The sequence below is a fragment of the Tigriopus californicus genome, chromosome 9 (assembly GCF_007210705.1).
Source record: "Tigriopus californicus strain San Diego chromosome 9, Tcal_SD_v2.1, whole genome shotgun sequence".
In the NCBI taxonomy this organism is placed as follows: Eukaryota; Metazoa; Arthropoda; class Copepoda; order Harpacticoida; family Harpacticidae; genus Tigriopus; species Tigriopus californicus.
The window spans coordinates 10917404-10936639 of NC_081448.1; the positions used below are offsets into that span (position 1 = coordinate 10917404).

At 40.5% G+C, this 19236-nt stretch overlaps 2 protein-coding genes across 2 annotated transcripts in view; one reads left to right on the forward strand and one right to left on the reverse strand.

The window, feature by feature from the left end:
- Positions 1–1846: 1846 nt before the first annotated feature.
- Positions 1847–16360, forward strand: LOC131887158 (chorion peroxidase-like). Its single transcript, XM_059235691.1, has 9 exons — positions 1847–2386; positions 2752–3064; positions 3934–4152; positions 4246–4484; positions 5871–6045; positions 6250–6623; positions 6881–7088; positions 13961–14209; positions 15925–16360. Exons 3-9 carry the CDS (start codon positions 3944–3946, stop codon positions 16292–16294), a joined length of 1824 nt encoding a protein of 607 aa, XP_059091674.1. The 5' UTR covers positions 1847–2386; positions 2752–3064; positions 3934–3943; the 3' UTR covers positions 16295–16360.
- A 1307-nt stretch (positions 16361–17667) lies between these two features.
- LOC131887160 (uncharacterized) overlaps positions 17668–19236 on the reverse strand; it is a 3767-nt gene continuing 2198 nt past the window's right edge. Inside the window, exons 3-4 of the mRNA XM_059235692.1 lie at positions 18042–18313; positions 17668–17978 (exon numbers count right to left, since the gene is read on the reverse strand). Coding sequence (XP_059091675.1) covers positions 17709–17978; positions 18042–18313 — 542 coding nt within the window. The 3' untranslated portion in view covers positions 17668–17708. The remainder of the gene's footprint in view (positions 17979–18041; positions 18314–19236) is intronic.

The window sequence follows — 19236 nt, forward strand, 5'->3', positions numbered from 1 at the left end:
AAATCAGGTTGCCGGACCACATTTTTCCTAGAATTTTCTTTTCTTGACATCCCCTATAGCCGTCGAAGATAAGTCTTCATTGGATAACAATGAAATGAAGTTTTCAGCACTGAAGTGGGTTTTCATAATGTTGATGAAACTAAATATTATACCGATGAAAAACTATTTCCGTAAGCGAATGAAATTTCATGCCTTATACATTCAGCAAAAGCTAGAAAAATATCATTTCGATGAGCTTTGGAGAAGCTCCGTGGGAGACTAATTGGACCAAAAAGAATAGCTTGTGCTACACACGGAGTTACATGAAACGCCAAAAGAGTCAGTTTCGAGCGAATGATCCATGTAGTGTCCTTTGCATGCAAAGTAGGGTCTTGAAACGAGCAAAAGGCGTGACAGCAGAAATAGGGACAGGCAAATACCCTATAAATTTACGAGTCGGTGGACAGATGAAAACTAAATGTCGTCCAGAGTGGCTTTCAATATCTACCCTGTCCATTCATGATCCGTTGTGGTGAGTATTTGGCCATTTTTAGTAGTGTCTGTACTCTGTGCGTAGCTCATTTTGCAGACAAATACGAACACTTCTCAAAAAATTGTTCATCATGCATAAAGTTGTTGGAATATCCGAGGGGTTTAAGAGGCAACGGGAAGGATGCAATTTCAATTCACGCAACCTTAATTGCTGAACTAATGATTGAAAAGATATGAAGCGAATATATTTTGATTATGAAAGCACCTCGTATCTCTCAAATGAATCGTCATGTGCTAATCGATTGGCAAAAAGCTAATGAAACTAGTGGAGTGGAACGTGCATATCAGAGTATTATATAGTCCTAATTATTCGAATCTGCTATTCCAATAATTGCCAGCTTGTGTGGAATCCGTTGCTGCAAAAACTAGTACATTGCCAATTATTCATACAGGCTTCAACATGGCACAAGTAGACGGAATCTAATGACGCATTTGGATTTCAAAAGATCGAATTTTTCAAGCATTTGAAAATATCATCTTTATTGTGACAATTGGTTATGGCAGCACAAGTGGCCAAATGAAATAGATTTATTTATTTTCAGGAATATTTTCGATATTGTCCGCAAACAATGGTAGGGTGAGCATGTTGATACATTGGCAGTTTCATGAGCAAGTTATTTCTCAGGTTCTAGGTGTACAGTAACTTGTTTTCATCAAGACCTGGGCAAGAGATAGATGGTGTACATTGATGGGCCATGATATTACAGAAGCCAAGCTGCAAACAATTATGCTAACGTGAGTTGGAAGAATACAAAAAGAATGTGAAGATTCAAAGGAAAATTGAGAATTAAGAGTGCAGTTCTCGCTAAAATTGTGACTTCAACAATGGTTGGTCTAGATTTGATTCATTGCATGGGGAAGAAGTGAAGAGGCTAGAACTGACAATTGGAATACTATTTGACAAAGGTCGAGGATAGGATTATGGGTTGTTAGTGCACATGAAAATAATAGAAGTGCGAAGAAGTCCACCCTTAATCAATACAGCAACTGTGTTACTTTCCACCAGTAAATTAATCAGAATGAGCAAGAGCCGTGAGCGAAGGGTCCATTTTCCGATACCACTTCGATTCAGTGTTGTCAAGGTTTGTGCTATTTTTTGCCGCATGTCTGCGTTTCCAGGTTTTTCTGCAATTTATTTTTTTCTTTTACTCCCATTTTTTTAGATGCGGCGCAGAAACCGAGCGAGTTATTAATGTGGTATTTCACTTCACTTTCATCTTTTAAAACACTCGCACTCTGTTCAAGCATTTGAAGATCAATGATCGCCATTGAAAGGAAGTAATTACAGAGAGGCTTTGTCATTGCTCACCAATGTTTCCGACGAATTATTTCGCCTGTCAGTCTTGAAACTTGTTAGGCATGGCCCCGACATTTCGGAGAAGTTTTCAACCCACCATGAGATTGTTCCTACTCTTCACCTGCCTGGGCCTAGGCATGTCCACGTCTCCACTCCAGGCCCAGGACTCGATTAGTGTTCTGAAGCAGGCCTTCCATGAGTTGCGAGACTTTGATCACCTGGATAAGGAGATCTACTTGGAAAACCGGGCTCGTCAACCTCAGCTTCGTAAAGGGGCCCAAGGGATCCATGCGAGCATCAATAGACCGAGTGTTGAGGCCGTTCGAAATGCTCGGGTGGCCATGGTCTATGAATTTGCCACGCTTCACCTTCGATCTGTCACGCATCGAAATAAAAGGCAGACTTTCATGTCACTGATCTCGAATGCGGCCAATGGAGTGTCCCGAGCTTTGGGCTTCAGTAATCCGGCTGAGAAGAGTGCCGATCTGGAGGATGGCTTTCAGAACCCTGATAGCTTTGATTTTGACGATATTCCGGATCCGCCAGATACAATACCAGGTAAGAACAAGAAAGCTTTGACCGCAGAAATGCGATGGTTTTTGAATTGGGAGTAAAGGCATTGTCATTTTCAAGCCACCTTGAGTTGGAGAATCCTTGAAATTGTTTTTAAACCGGGTTTGGATAACCAAGGAAAACATAACACCTTTTCTAAATGCCATCATTCGGCTCACTTCAAGTCAAGAATTGGCCTCACCATTTTGATTTCCTCGTGGAAAAATGATGAAGCAAAAATGAATTAAAAATCGGAAAAAAAAACCAAGCCTTCTCTTTCATAAACCATTTCCTGTTAGATTAATTTTTCGCAAGTACATACTAACTAATGCGTCCTACAACTAGTTCTGATATTGGTATTTTATTTATAGAGGTGGATGATCCCATTCAGACGGTCTTAGGAATTCATGGCGGAGCCGTACTCAACTTTCCGATCTGCGCTCAAGAAACCCGCGAGATGTCTTGCGATCCAAAGGCCGAATATTGATCCCTAAGTGGGCGTTGTAACAATTTAGCCCGTCCTAATCAGGGCAAGCACCTCGTTCCTTTGAGGCGCTACTTCGGTCCTGAATACGACGACGGCGTGGCTCGTCCCAAGATTCGCAGCGCCAATGGCCAACCTTTGCCCAATGTCCGAACCATCTCCGCCCTTGTCCATCATAATGGATCAAATCTGGACAGCAGGTAAGTGGGCGGCGAGCAAATCCCTGGGCACGTAATACTTATCATAATGCATGGAACTTTCTAAATTATAGCCTTGGTTAGGACATCCATCTTGCATTATGGTAGGATTATGATATGATCCTTGAACTTTTATGTTTTTTACATGTGTTTTAAAAGAGAGGCATTTCCTGCTTGGTTAAGCGGTAAACAAGAAAACAAACACTATAACGCCAGTGTCTCGATTTTTTGCATTGGGTATATGTATTCTCAACTCTGTATACGTGTAAATTAGTCAAAGCCTTCCCATAGACTCATCTCTGTATTAGTAGTACTACAGTTCGTTATTCTTTGCCTCTTAAGTGCGTGTCCATCATCATGCTCTGTACTCATGGCATGGCTTTACAACTTTTTAGGGTTTATGTTGAAACTTGTTTGGGAGACAACTTTGTCGTTCCTTGAAAGGGTAGGTATTGTAGACTAACTTCGATTTATTTTACTTCAAGCTTCAACACTTACTCTAAGCTTCCGAGTACATTGCACTCCAATAATGGGCGTCGGTAATCCTCCTTGACCCAAATGAAGCACTCTCAATACTAACGAGAACCCATAACAATATCCCAAGGCTAAGAACTCTCGCCCTAAGCACGTGGTCCACTTGGAGACGTGAAATTGTTCCAATTTGCCTTCAACGACGGCTTGGACGAGTAATCCTCTTTAAGTTGTTTGGAACCAAAATGCCATCGGCATTGACGGCCCTGGCTTCCTCTTTTTTCCCCGAAAATACACACTTAATCAGTATTATAGTTAGTTGTTGGCATGCCAATATCTAACCGGAGAAATGTTCTCCCAATCTTGACCTTTTTCGGCTTATTATCCCTAAATGTCTTTAGACATACGTTGATGCTGATGCAATGGGGCCAAATCTTGGATCACGATATCACCTCGACTCCGATGATTCGTGGTTTGAACGGCTCCATCTTGGACTGCAGCGGTTGTCAGTCCAATGGCCGTCATCCAGGTTGCTATCCAATTCTCGTGCCGCGAAGTGACAAGTTCTTTCCGGTGCGCGAGGCTCGATCCGGACAAAGAAAGTGTATTCCATTCACGAGGTAAGAATAACGACGTCCCTAGGGTGCATCCGTTAGTTCCCAGGCGTACATACAATACTTGCATGTAGTATGTGGCTCGTCGTAATATTCTAGATCACTCCCCGGACAAACGAAATTGGGGCCGCGAGAGCAGATCAATCAAAATACGGCTTATGTGGATGCATCTCATCTATACGGAAGCCATCCATGTCGATTAGAGGATTTAAGGCTTCACCGAAACGGCCGCATGAGGGTATTGGAGCACCCACGGTCCAAGATATTCAAGAACTTAATGCCGAGGAACAACGAGAACGATGAATGTCGTTCCCCGATTGGACTTTGCTTTCATACCGGTGAGTTCTTTTTCCATTGTCTCGAGATCGGGGAGGCCCCCTCCCCCCGCCCTTGGTATATTTTTCCCCAGGCGGAAGTTTCGAGTGGGAAGAACAATTTAGTTGCTAGTTTTCAAGTTTCCAGTCCCGCCTTTTGTTCGTTGTGACAAATCAACTCGACATTCATCGCTCTCGATTGGTGGGAGTTGTTCCAATGTTCTGGAGACGGAAGTTTCGAGTGGGAAGAACAATTTAGTTGCTAGTTTTCAAGTTTCCAGTCCCGCCTTTTGTTCGTTGTGACAAATCAACTCGACATTTTGCTCTCTCGATTGGTGGGAGTTGTTCCAATGTTCTGGAGACAGTTGTTTCGATGAGGATAGCCAATATTTTAGCCCCAAGGCCAAAGATGGACAAGTATGTGGGGCTGGCCAAGTGATTCGTTTAGCCCTTTTTTTTGGACGGGTCGTATGTTGTGTGAGCAGTATCAAGGAAGAACCAAAGAAAAGGTGCTGACCGATTCCTCGAAGGCCTATTGGCTGTCAGGAGATTTCTTTGATCAACATGTCCTCGTTTGCTCTCTCCGTTCAATCGTCGTCTTCGAGAGGAAATCCCCCTATCAACCTCGTCCTCGCAACAACGACAAAGGATCATCCAACTTAAGTGCCTTTTCCATTTCAAAGCTCATCCCTGGCCACTTATGAAGCCATAGTTGTAAAATTGCGAGGCCTTTTCGATATGGATCTGACGTTGGGAAGACTCTGATTTGGTGTAAGAGCCTTTTTTGCCGAGCATCCAGAGCTTTCATCGCTCGGGTCGTTACTGGCCAAGTCATCCCCGGGATAGCGAGATTGAAAAGGAAATTAAACGGAAATAGCTGTCACGCAATAGAGGCCATTAGTGAACGGAACATTATTGCTCCTGGTGGTCCTTCTCTTTTGCCAATAGTGTTGTCACTCTCAGTCCATCCACTCACACTTGCTTCTCAGGATCCGAAAACCAGGACAGAACAGAGAACCAAGGAAGACACATAATACAGTTCTCTTCCCCCTCCTTCTTCTCCTCCTCATATTGGATAGATAGTGGCCTGAAAAGGGTTCCAACAAATTTGGATGGGGAATCTGGAGGCCAACAGATATTGGTGGCCCATCATGCTCTTGGGACAAGTGCGATACCCGAAGTGGTATCACCCTCACGATGAAATCAACCAACGTCCTAAAAGCGTTGGGGGATCAAAAAAATAGAGTGAAATTGACGGACCATCATTCCATATGTCGTTAAATTGGCTGATTCATTTTCCCCCCTCAATCCATTCTGACACGATAGTCAACCCGTGGTTTTCGTGTCGTTTTGAATCAATACCCTATTCTGGAAATGGTTCAGCCTCACGGTTTCCGATTCAATTTCCAGGTGACGACCGCAACAACGAGCAGCCTGGCCTTACCAGTATTCACACGTTACTCTTGCGTGAACACAACCGTTTGGCCGACCAACTTCAGGCCGTGAATCCATTGTGGAATGACGAGAAGACTTTCCAGGAAGCCAGGAAGATTCTCATGGCCATTAATCAACATATTTCATACAAGTGAGCTCGAGTATACCTAGCAGTTTGAAATCTTGGGATGTTGGTGAGCTGGAAACCCTTCTCCCTCTTTTATCTAGAGAACTCTCACTGTTCCTATCTTTGGGCAGAGAGAGACAGAAGCTCGGGATTTAAAGTTTTAAATTAGTTTTCCCCTCTCCATTCTCTTTTGTCAAATTCTGAGACCGCTCTCAATCTGCTTTCAAGTGAATTTCTCCCACGTGTCCTTGGAACTGAGATCACCCGGGCGTTTGGTCTGACTGCAGCCGAGGGCTACTACCACAAATACAATCCGGATTGCACGGCGGATGTTCACAATGAGTTCGCCACGGCCGCTTTTCGATTCGGCCACAGCCTTATTCGGCCCATGTTTGCCATGTTTTCGGCCACCATGAAGAAGATGAACGATTCCGGGGTGCGATTAAGAGATCATTTCAACAACCCTGATGTGGTCTACGGATCCCATTTCATTGATCAGATCCTCCGAGGAATGGTCATGAATCCCATGGAACAGTTCGACAACACCATCTCGGACGAGCTCACCAACCATTTGTTTCAAGAGCGAGGGAAACAGTTCTCGGGTAAATATCAGAGCCAAAACTTCAGAAAAGGGGGCTTCTTCTTTCCAACTTATCCCACTCATCTTCAATCGGATCGGAAATGTAGCCTTGTAATCGTTTTCGAAACTGATTCAAATGAGCTGACTTTTTGTCAAATGGTGGCCAACAATTTCGAGATTTGGCTTTTAGCCTGCCTTTATAATTCCCGTCTGTGCGGCGGAATTCGATTGTTCAACATGTGGAAAATCTGAAAATCTCGTGTCTTCGTCCTCCCTTAGGCATGGATTTAGCTTCTCTGAATATTCAACGAGGTCGAGATCACGGACTCCCAGGCTACACCAAATATCGACGACTTTGCCTGCAGAAATTCGAAAGTCGGAAATTCAATCAACATCCCCAGGGTCTTTTCCAACAAATCCGAGAATTGAAGGATCTGCACCACATCTTCCGACCGGATGTGGCTCAAATCGTGGCTCGCTTGTACAGGTAAGAGAATCATCGATTCGTTCAATTACCACCGTACTCTCTACCATCTGATGGCTCTGCTGCTTTTGGAACACCTAAGACAGACAAGTTCGTCAGTGGATTTCGACAAACAGGGCCTAACAAGTTAGGCAAGTTCTCGACAATTTAGATGAGCTCGTGACTGGCTCTAATTGTGGCAATCAGGCCTTAGCCTGGCTTCAAACAAAATTGACAAGTCGTGTGTCCTTGTTAGTTAGAAAAGTTTCATCATTACTGTAATGATGCTCCCAAATCCTTTGAGCTCATTTCAGAGAATGCATTCAGGAGAAAAGCTTTTCGATCCTCCAACCAGTTTGATCACTTTACAACTTACCCACCTTGTGTTTTCAATGGATGCGTTCTTCTTGGTCCAGATCCCAAACAAAACCCTGATGATAGGACGGTAAACAGATGGTGGGATCAGAGAAGTCGAGAGCTAAGTCCCAAAATCCCAAGGAAGACGGGACTTGCTTGGAACATGGCGAAAACCACGGCGGAACATTCATTTCGCAAAGATAACAAGCGAGAGCCGAACGGGAGCCAAACGGGACGCAGTGTGCGTGTCGGGAAGGCCAAAAGAAGGTTCGTGTCCAGTTAGCTTTCCCGTCACGTCCCAAGCCTGGTCCAATCTGAGGAGCCGAGGCCTTTTTCCCTCTCAAAAAGGGGAAAAATGGAATTCTTGCTCAATTGAATCTCTATTTTCCCTTTTCAAGCAAGAGCGACGAAGAACGAGAAAGACGAGGAGAAGAAGGGAAAGGGAAGGCCTGTCTGTAAACGACCATAGTTGGTCAAAGACTGGGTTTGGTAATAAACCTATGTTAATGGAGGAAATGAACGATTGTTTAAGAAATGTTTTGGATTGAGGTAATCCTCCTAATCCAATCATATTCATTGCGTGTCCCTGGAACACGTATTTTAAATGGTCGGATGGGTACCTAGGTAACCCAAACCTCTGAGGTATTTCTTCTGTGCACCCAGATAAGAGTGTCTGGAGGAGCTAAAGCACTGATGTGGATAAAGTATCGACATCGAAGAAATATTTCTTTCCATGCTTACAAAATTGCTTAATGCTCCGCTCCTTATTTCTAATGCCAGACACTTGTCTATGATATGAAGAGCTGTACGTTTGGATCAGGTTTGGAAATGGGAAGATTAGTCGTGATTCCCTTTTGAGAAAAGGAGATCCTCAATCTCTTCATTTTTCACTTCCACCTCAATATCTCGTTGGTTGGGGTTTTCGTTTTGGCCATGATCACAACGTGCGCTCGTATGTAGTAGTCGAAGTAACCTAACCAAGGCAGTGAGGCCCAATTGTATTTTGGAGTGATCCTCTTTTAACTTGGAACGAACGTGGAAGTGGTGATCGATCAAAGTGAGGATGAGTTAGCAAAATCCCATTTAATGTAAGCTCTCCTCTCGTTATGTCGTTACAAAAAGATTTTTCCAATGGCATTTGCCACGTAAGTGCATCTACAGAGGTGGTGCGATTATCCATTTGCCGTTGTTGGTTTTCCCGGTAATATTGTAATTGTGGGAAGAGGAAGCGAATCTTGTTAACGAGGTAAAACTGTTGTAAATTCTTTAAGCGCCTCATGAGACTCCACAAAGGCCATTGTGGACTATTTTTCATGAAATAACGAACCAAGTTGGCACAGGAAAACTTTGGTGGCGCCCAATTTCGAGACTTGACCTAGGCTGCCATTTTGACAGTTCCTGTCTCTTTCTCTTGTTTGAGAGAGCTCAAAGTTGAGCCCACTTGCTAGAGATTCGTTTGTTCAATTAAACTTTGTCTTTGAGGACCATCTTTTATACGTTTCCGTTGGAGGAAAAAAAAGTCAAAAAAGTATTGTTCCATCTGTAGGCCTTGAGCGGCGTATTGGGCCAGCTGATCCCAACCAGAACCATACTGAAGAACAACCTTTAAGGGTGCTCATCGCTTAACCCGAATCTAATTGACGTTTCCTCATGTCAAGTTCTCCTGAGATACTTCTTTGTGGCGAGAGAAGATCCCGGATCGTCCCCAAGAAAACAGCCTGATCAGCAAGTTTTCTGCTTCTATCTAACGAGACGCGACGATTTGAGGAATAGCATCGAATGTAGCATCTAAGATTAGACCTTTTAGGAGTAAAAAAAATTGAAGTGAGAGAGCCCTTGGATTGGATTTTGAGAAATATAGAACTATTTGGAAACATAGGCAGTGGGGGTGTAGTTTTTGGTTCGCAAATTCGAGTAGATGGCATAGTTTAATCTTTGTTGGTGTTTGGCGACCCCTCGAGCAAGCCTTCTCACCACTACGAAGATGATGATGATGTCGATGATGGTGATCTTGGAGGCACTTCCTCAAAAAGTGACCTTGGCTCAGCTTGTGGTCTTGACATTTTTTTCACCAAGATCTTGCAAGCTCATCATTATGGACCAACAACCAACAACGAGCTCTAGAATGGGCATGGCTTTGAGATTGAGAACCTTGCATAATATACCAAGGGCGATCCCAGTGACAGATTAGATGAAGGCAATTTTTGGGGGATTTAAGACCAATCTCTGACAAAGCAGATATGTATCACGCCACCAATCTACTGGTGTTCATCTCGTCCAAAGCACAAAGACCTAAAAGAACACGAACTCGTGCCCATAAAGGTTTGAAGAGTAGAGCGCAGATTGGTATGTGGGTTTTGAAGCAAACAAAATGATCCAATTTTGCTAAGAGCCCCTAAGTACCGGGGGGCCTCATTCCTCACGGCGTTCAAAAAACCCTATCAAGTTTCCAGAGAAATTTCCAAACACAGCTTGGCAATGTTCTACCTCAAAAAACCAAAGGGAACAATTTTGATGTTATTGCCTTATGGAATTCTAACCCACATAAAAAACTTACATACCTTAAAACATAATAAAAACTGAAATTTTCAAAAGCCTACTAAATGTAAATTGTGAGCACACTTAGTTAGCTCCAGAATATAATTTATGATATTATCTATTTCACCCTTACTCAGTTACCTGGGATTTAATGGCCCAAATTTCAACGCTTTTAGCCCCATAATGCCCCGGTTATATGTTAATCTAATTTCCCAAAAAAATCATATTGATTTTCATTATTACGAAAATAAACGATTATTTTTCTTTTTCTTGCATCATTTCAAATTAACTTAAAACCTTGTACAACCATATCTAAAACCCTCAAAAAACAGATTTTTGAAAATCTATTTTAGAATCGTCCTAAGAACGATTACCCTTAAAGCGTGTTTTAAGTGACATTATAAGGAACTTTTAGCTATTGTGAGACTATGCAAAAAAGAAAACTAATAATCTTTTACTTTTGTGATAACTAACTTTGTATCGTCAACATAAGAAGAGAGACTGGCAGGAATACTAAGCTTTTGAAGCGGGGCATCGAATATTATAAAAAGGAGGGACCCTAAGATGCAACCTTGGGGAACACCTGACTTGACATCATGTGTGTCACTAAGGGATCCCTCGACCTTATGTCGACCTTATCCCAATGTATGAAGTCTGTTCAACAAAAGGCCATGATTTACTTTATCAAAGGCCTCGGCAAAATCAAGATAGACAACATCAACTGATTCATGGCTCTCTAGTCTCTCAATGACCTGCTATAAATGTTCAATCAGTTGGGTAACCGTGCTAAAATGTGCTAGGAACCTATGCTGGCTAGGAGGAAGGACTTCATTGACCTCAAGAAATTCAACAAGTTTGTACTTCATGATCTTCTCAAACACCTTCGTAATATTCGAAGTGAGAGAAATCGGCCTATAGTTAATGGGGAAGTGAAGATGGAAACTTGCTCTGATCCAAGATGCAACGCATTAAGTACGAGAAAACAGGAGCAAGAACCAGTGAGCATCTCATCAGAAACTGAGATGTCACGCCATCAGGACCAGGAGAGCTGGAGAGTCTCAAGTCCCTAATAGGCCTCGAAGGCATCTTGATCTGTAACTAAGAGATCATTAAATTACTCAAAGCGACAAACCTTGCCAATCTCAACAGACTCATCTTCAGAGCAATGAGCTGTTCCTTCTAAAGTTAGTGGGATTGAAAACACCCAAGAGAACTGATCTCCAAGCATGTTAGCCATAGCCTCAACAATTCTAATGGCTTCCCCATCAACCTCAAAAGGCCCATCAGGATGTTTCATTTTTCTCTTAGAGTTCGAATAAGAGAAAAAGCCTTTGGATTCGACCTGGCCTCCTGAACCACCTTACTCTCCTTATGTAAGTGGTCATATTCAATGGAGGCCTTAATCCTACCCTGAATCAAGTCTAACCTTTTTGGGAGAATAGCCACAATCACTGGATTCGAAGTGTTCCTCAGTCTTTTTGCTAGTTTGCAACTCTTTTCGAACAAAGTCTTCCTATATTTTGGAATTTTTGTTCATGTCCATGCTTGGAAACATATTCAGAGATTGCTAGACTAGAGCAAACTTTTTCAAAAATTGAAACTAATCTTAGCAATGGCTGCATCTGTGGACGATTCCTGTTTCAGAACTGGAACCAAAATTGAAACCAAGCAACTAAAGCCTCTAAAATAAAGGGCTTATTGACTACGGAAGGACCCTTCCCTGCTAAGACCAAGTCCAAACATTGTCTAGCGTCTTTGCTGACTTTTCCAAAAATAGCTTCCATCATATCATGAATGCAGAGGAACTATCAATGAGAAACAAAATCAAGAGACCAAGAAGAAGAAAAAAAACCAAAACGCTCTGCAATCTTGTCATGAGATACAAGACAACAGACAAAAGAGGGATGAACTACTTCACATCAAACTAAACATACAAATCTAAGATGGAGATAGTAAAGAAGAAGTAAGGGACATAGAAAAGCAAGTAATCAAGGACATACGTTAATTAGGAAAACAACACAAAAACAAAGAAATGAACTCAACAAACTGATCTGACACAAAATGAAATCAATACACTAATGAACAACAAATTCTAACTGCCGAGGACCAATACAGTCAAACTAAAGAAATACACATGAAGAGTTGGAACTAGAAATACTACACTACAAATCAGAGAGAAACTGCTAAAGCTAAACATAAACATAAATGATCAAAAAACTAATTATGTTTAAAGGAATTACGTCTTACCAAAGAGCCGCGAAAACCCAAACCTAATCGAGTGAATGAGGAATTTACATCAAAACTTTAAAGGATGTTTTACCACTGCATACGGCTTTATATGAATGTGGATTGTCTGATTTCGTAAAAAGATAGCACAAAGATCAAGGTTCTTGAGGAACTAGCTTTAGATAGACAGGTCTCGTTCATTTCCATGACAGAAACTTGGCTTCGACCAGGGGTCTTAGATGAAGAGCTAGCCATGGTTGGTTTCAATTTATTTGGATGTGATAGAGTACGCCCTGACAATCCCATTTTCCTGCATGGGGGAATATGTCTATGTTGGTGGTCTTGATTATTATCTTCCATGGTCTTGATCTGTCCATTGTCACAATGTATAGCCCCTCCCCTCCCCCCCCCTTTCATGTTCAGTAAGCTCGTTCTTGTCACCTCTCAAATTCAAACACGAAAACGAATGAACAAAAAAATGACCGCCATTTATTTGTTATGTATGCCTGGCTTGATTTTTTTTTCTCTCTGCCTTCCTGACAATGTGGGAAATTACCACGAAAAGATATGACGAAGTCAAAAGGTCAATGAATATAGAGCTGAATTTTTCAAATGGGGAAAAGAACTTCTCCGAAAGTTATCCATTTGCTTAATTTGAAGGTTTTTTTAATGTCAACTTTTGACAAAGTTAATTCAATTAACATTTGTCTTTTTTAGAGTTGCAGTACTTCGGAAAAAGATGTTTAGCCGTAGGGAATAAAGATTCAGTTTAAATTCAGAAAATGAAAGTTCAATATTTATCTCTTGTGATTAAGCTTATTTTTCTTAGTCATGTAAAAGTCCTATATTTTTGTCAAGCGTTGAAATCCGCACCCTAACTAATAATAGACTTTCCTGAGCTACGTGAAAAGGGATAGTCCTGTACACCATGTGAGCTAGCTTTAAGTAAATATCATAACGATGGTTCCAACTGATTTCTACTGCATGTATTTTTTTGGCACGGAGTTTCAAAATCATATGGTTGAATGATATTCAGTTATTATCACAAAGTTATTAACACAAAGGGTTAATCTTTTTTTGTCAATGCATATCCCAACATTTTATTGAGTTATTTATTTAATTTGGGGGTCCGATCTTACAATTCAGCTTGCGAGTGAAAATATCTTTTGGAAGGGTTGTTCAAGAAATTGAGTAGATCTTAGTAAAGAATATGAGAAAAACGAAAATAGATCGGTATCTGAGGTTGGACATAGAGTTTGGAAACATTGAAGTAGCAGCTGCACGATGAAAAGTAGCATAAATTTTGGGAGGTCATTGGGGCACTTTTCAAAACAGTAGAGGTACAAAAGATATAAATCTCAATATTGGACAATAACAGTTTCTAAGGTTTCAAAAAGTTTATTGCAAAAATACGAAATTCTAAAATACAAAAAAATCAACCGCAAAACGGCTTTTTTCTTCTAAAATTAGTTTTTATGCATGTTAATGAGTGAAACTTAAGACAATTTATAAAAATACCTACCTACATGAACCATTCTATTAATGGATAAAAGAACTTAACCTTCAATTTAATCCCTCACCAAAGAGATATGAAGCCTCAAAAGTAGGAGTGATCTCTCAAAATTTGACGATGACGTCATCTTCCTTTCCCGCTTCAATGAGTCAATAGGTATATACCTATATCTTGGTCAAATTTGTGAGGTATTTTTCATCCAATCAAGTTGTTCTTGTCTATGATGATTTCGATTACAATATTTTGTGTTATCTTTCTACAGGCACGTAGATGATATTGACTTGTTTACTGGGGGTTTGTCCGAAATTCCCCTGGAGGGAGCTGTGGTGGGTCCAACATTTGCTTGTTTGATTGCGGATCAGTTCGAGAAATTACGACAATGCGATCGATTCTGGTTTGAGAGCCCGGATGAACATATTCAGTTCTCATTGGAACAGCTACAAGAAATCCGCAAAGTGACGCTGGGTTCGCTAATTTGTCGTAATTGCGATCTGTTTGCCCCAATGCCAAGGTAAGTTTTTGGTCGACGTCCATTCAGGACTTAGTACGAGTCGAGGAATATGATGAAGAGTGAGTGAAATGCTGTCCCCGAGCAAGATTTGCATTTTTATGGAGAATGGATTTGCTGGAGGATCATGATTAGATTTGAAATTCAATTACTGCGAAAGCCTTTATGTTTACGTTGTCAAAAAAGGGATCCAGCATACTCGCTCATTGTCTGACCTTTACCGAAAAAAGAAGTCTATGAGATTTGAGGTCACTTTCGAAGGTAAGAGGTTTTCCCGTCTCGCAATAAAAACAGGTATAAGTAAAAAGGCAGAGGGTTAAAACTTGAGTTTTTCGTTGAACAGATGTTATGAACCTCTGGAATATGTACCGGGATGCTAGGGTCCTTAATCACCAATTTGTAAGTGATTGGACACATTACATTTTCCTCACGTATTTTCCCTCAAATGAGACTGGTGTCAGGTTACTGCAATTATGTATTTCAAATTTCAGCTCCATCAAACCACTGGGTCAAAAGTTATGCCCACTCTAGTACATAAAAGGGCTCAGAATAAATGATCCGGCCTTCTTCTGGTAGTCAATTACCGCAAGAGTTATTTCAGTATTATTTAGTTATTTAGTATTTCAAATTTCAGCTCCATCAAACCACTGGGTCAAAAGTTATGCCCACTCTAGTACATAAAAGGGCTCAGAATAAATGATCCGGCCTTCTTCTGGTAATCAATTACCGCAAGAGTTATATATTGATCTTTGAGAGGGTATAACTTTTGATTCAGTCGTTTGCATGAGCGAAAATTTGAAATACGTAACTGCAATAACCCGAAACCAGTCTCATTTGAAGGAAAGTACATTGGGACCATTCACTTACAAATTGTTGATTCAGGACCCTAGCATCTCGGTCCATATTCCAATGGCAAGTAGGCGTTATAATTGGATAATCGTGGATAATTTGCCCATTTTCCCTATGCATCTTGGATCTTGGCTTTTGTTACTGTAAATGAGCCAAAGCAATCTCTCAGTTGTTGAAAAAGAGTCGTTATTGGCTATCGAAAAATATATTTCATTTATTTGATGATTGAAGAAGTCGTGACTCATGAAATAAATCGGAAGCAGCTACGAATGTTGTATATTTATGTAAGTGCAGTTTTCACCGAGATGTTAATAAATGAATTTCCAAGCTCTAGTTTGCAAAAACGCCCCTTTTCTACGGGCCCATTTAAACGTTGATTGCAATTTTTGAATAATAGCTCCAACTTTTTTGCTTCACGGAGGCAAAGGTCCTGGAAATATACTTTATGGCTTCTTTGTTAAAAGCTTTTCACTAATATCAAATGCATTTTAGGATACGTATGTAACTCCAAATTCTTTTTTTTCTGGATGTCCTTCCAATTAAGACGGACATTTCAATACATGAGGTCTAAGATAGCCTTTGTAAAAGTGCAATTTTAAGCAAGAATCAATTTAATAAGTTCCTCAGCCAATATATAACTCTATCGAACTTGCTAGCTAGCAAAGCTTTACACGGTAGACATAGTTGCCCAAAAAGAGTCGCACCAGTGAATAGAGATATGAAGAAATCCAATCATGGAATGAATAGTGGGAAATTAGCTACTTTTTAAGGGCTATATATAAGAATGCGTATTTTAGGACCATGGACAACACAAACAAAAAAACCGACGAAACCCACAGAGCATTTATCACCAAACCTTCTTATTTTAGAAATGTATTTGACATCCCGGATGATGTCAATAATCCAATGGAAGATTGTCAAAATCATCCCATGATCGACATTGCTAAATGGAATGATCCAAAAGCATCAAGTTCCAGCCGTGGTGGCCGTGGATTCAATGTTGTCGTCCCATTTTGTGACTTTGAAGGTCGCGTGGCTTTACCCGGATCAAAAGTCCGTACATCTGCTTGCGTAAAATGTGAATGTAATTCTGACGAGATTTGTTCGACACTAAAATTCGACAATTGTGCGGATCTTATTGAGGACGTGGGTCCTTTTGCTGTGACTGTGGATCCGAATTGCAGTCAAGAATGTCGAAGCCAGGCTCAAGCCAAGATCCTACAAAGTTCCACTTTGTAGAAGGTTCCAAGACTTTCTGTAAATGTGTAAATGACTTCAATAAAACATGCTTGACAAAATATCAAATCAAGGTTTGAAATTTCGTCATTTTGATGTCATGGCTGGTAAACTATTTGCTATTTCGTAGAACCCTAAAACTAGCAATGATATTGATACTTCCGAAATCGCATCGGCGTTTGGAACCACGTTTTGTATTGTCATTAATTCATAAAATTTTCACTTATTCTGAAAACCTACAAATATTCATACTAACTACAAACTAAAGCGGCCAATTCAAACTCGTTATCAGACCAAATACTTTTGCTTATTTGAAGTGACTTGGGATCAATAGACATGGCCTTGAATTTCTCACCGTTCAGTTTCATACTTTGTCCGTGTACCCATTCATAAACCCGATCTGAATCATTTTGTAAGTCCATTACAATTTGAATTTCAAAAACTAACTTTGTGTCGTCTGCATAAATGGATAATTTTTTCTGAACTTTTACGGTATATCGATTCACACCATTCTGTATCACTACACCTCAAGTTTGGTGTTGTAAGCTATACTTAAGCCATAATCTCGAAGCTCAAAATGTTGAAAATAAGCACTTATAAAGTTAATTATTTTTTTTCCTGTGTCTCTAGGAATGAACTATGAATTTGACATTTCTGTGCGTCATTGATCTAGGGGCCTCAAACATTGGCTAGAATTGGTGGAAAGAACGTTGAAATTGGGGATACAATTGAAAATAATGATAGACTTTAACAAGATTTATCCATTGGACAATTTTATCCCTTTTGCAATTGATTCTAATTTTTTTTGAAAGCCCATATATTTCACCATTTCAGTACACTTTTTCTCATCCTCTTGTAAATATTTCAACTAGTTGCATTTTATATCAGGTTTTCAATCGTACTCAATTTGATCACAAGCAATGTAGTAGTAAGTATTAACTTGCGCTCAATTCGACAAAATAATTCGGTCACGTATTCAAGTCACCATAAAGCAAAGCTGTTTTCCAAATAAACCTATTGGCTGGGCTGGAATTGGAAATCTTGCTATCGGCAAAAGCTTATGATTCCATATTTTCATGTATTTCGTCGGCATCTTTACCGCCATCCATGGGGAAGTTCATTGAGGCATTAAATTTTCAGCTGCAGTATCCTCTAAAATCTCGAGATGACATTTCAGATATTTTCAGTGAACCAATGAAGCGTCATATAACGTTTTAAAGCTCTAACGAATTGAATCAGGAAAACAGCGAACGGCGGAATAGTTTTCGGTAGAAAGTTAGAACATGAGAGATCAAGTTTATTCGCTTGAAGAGAGTCCACAATGAACTGAAAGCCAGTTTTCGCAAAGTGGAATTAGTCTCATCTCCAGAAAGAATTAACTAGAGGTCTCTAGAATTAACTAGCTGACCCTTTCAAATTAGCATATCGTCCAGTCTTTATTTTCTTTTGGACGGCATTGAATGGGACATGATTGGTTTAATACATCGGAATCATCAGTGGAACCTAAAAAGTTCCTTCCTCTTCCTGGAACACGTCGGGTTGAAAATGGTTGGATATCTTGGTGCCAATGGCAATGGTAGCTATCTTGAATGAAAGAATCGTGTTGAAATGTTGGCCAAAGATATAGTTTGAGTAAGTACTGGTCCAGTTGTCGCATATGACACTTGTAAGCCTTTTCCAAGATGACCTGGAACAAAGATCCAATAAGCTCGCGCAACCTCTCGGTTTCGGTTAGACAAAAATGGCTCACATGAAGGATATTGGCGATCAAGGGCTGATTCTCGATTGTTTTCCTCATCCCAAATAGGCCACCCATAATCACTGCATTGTGACTGGGGTGATCTCGCATGATGTGTAGGCTCTTTCCGGATCTTTGCCAATCCCTCACAGATTGAACCTCACGGTTTAAGAATCGAGAATCGAGATCCCTGGCATGAAATTCGCTGACCAACGGATCGAGCAAGGGAATGTATCGCCAAAGCATGCCAAATTTTTCGTTGAGCATCACACCATGGGTTATTACTAGAATAGAATACCTTGACCCTAAACCGGCTGTGAATTGTATGTACGTATAGCTATAAGAGTATTTCCTAAATATTTTCCATCCATCCCTTTGGAACAGACCTAAGTCTCTTCCCAATAATGCTAAGGTTGATAAAAAACTAAGCTCTTTCAAACTCAATACACTAAAAGGCCCAAGGTTAAAACCCGAATCATCTTCTCCCGATTTGATATTTTACGAAGACGGCATGAGACCTTGTGTTGTGCACCATCCACAGCTTTAAAAGAAAAATTAAAAATATAAACATGAAAGCAGGTTGCAACACAATAGATCGACAATAGTCTGGATCATTTTTGAACGTTTTTGCTCACTTAATCCTGTCAAGGTAAGGGGGATGTTTTCCTTGTAGAACCCAAAGAGAGGCCACAATCAAGGTGCTTTGATTTGTTGGATAACAGGTTGTACTATTTGTCTTTTAATCGCTCTGAGATACTGTGTATTTACTAAGCCCTCGGTTTTTCATCGCAGTTCGTGAATTTCGCTTAGGCTATTTGGACGGTATACTGACAACTAATATTTAGTCATGCTAAAAAATCGCTGGCATTTGGTTTTATGAGTTTTCTATTTCTAGAGCACATATTACCAAAGTTAAAGATAAACGAGGTTTTCATGCATACAGGATGCATGGAGTTAAATTGAAAGGTTTAAGTACCACAAATATGTGTGCATAAAAATCAAATCGCAAATAATCCCAAACACCTTGGACGCCTGGGCCTAGTGAAAAGTAATTTCCAGTTTAGAATTTTCCAGACTAAATCACCTTTTAGTCACAGCTGTTATTTGAAGGGATAAGTGTTAGGCTTTTTTAATTGACGTTAAGGACTAATCAGCGAGCACTTAAATAGAAGATCAATGAAAGGTAAAAGGAAGGAAACCTCTCAGG

Excerpts from the sequence above, each read along its gene's own strand:
- LOC131887158 (XM_059235691.1), top strand. The coding sequence starts at position 3,944 with ATGCTGATGCAATGGGGCCAAATCTTGGATCACGATATCACCTCGACT. Across the intron at positions 7,089-13,960 it reads ATCGTGGCTCGCTTGTACAG|GCACGTAGATGATATTGACT; the intron begins GTAAGAGAATCA and ends ATCTTTCTACAG. Across the intron at positions 14,210-15,924 it reads CTGTTTGCCCCAATGCCAAG|AAATGTATTTGACATCCCGG; the intron begins GTAAGTTTTTGG and ends TTCTTATTTTAG.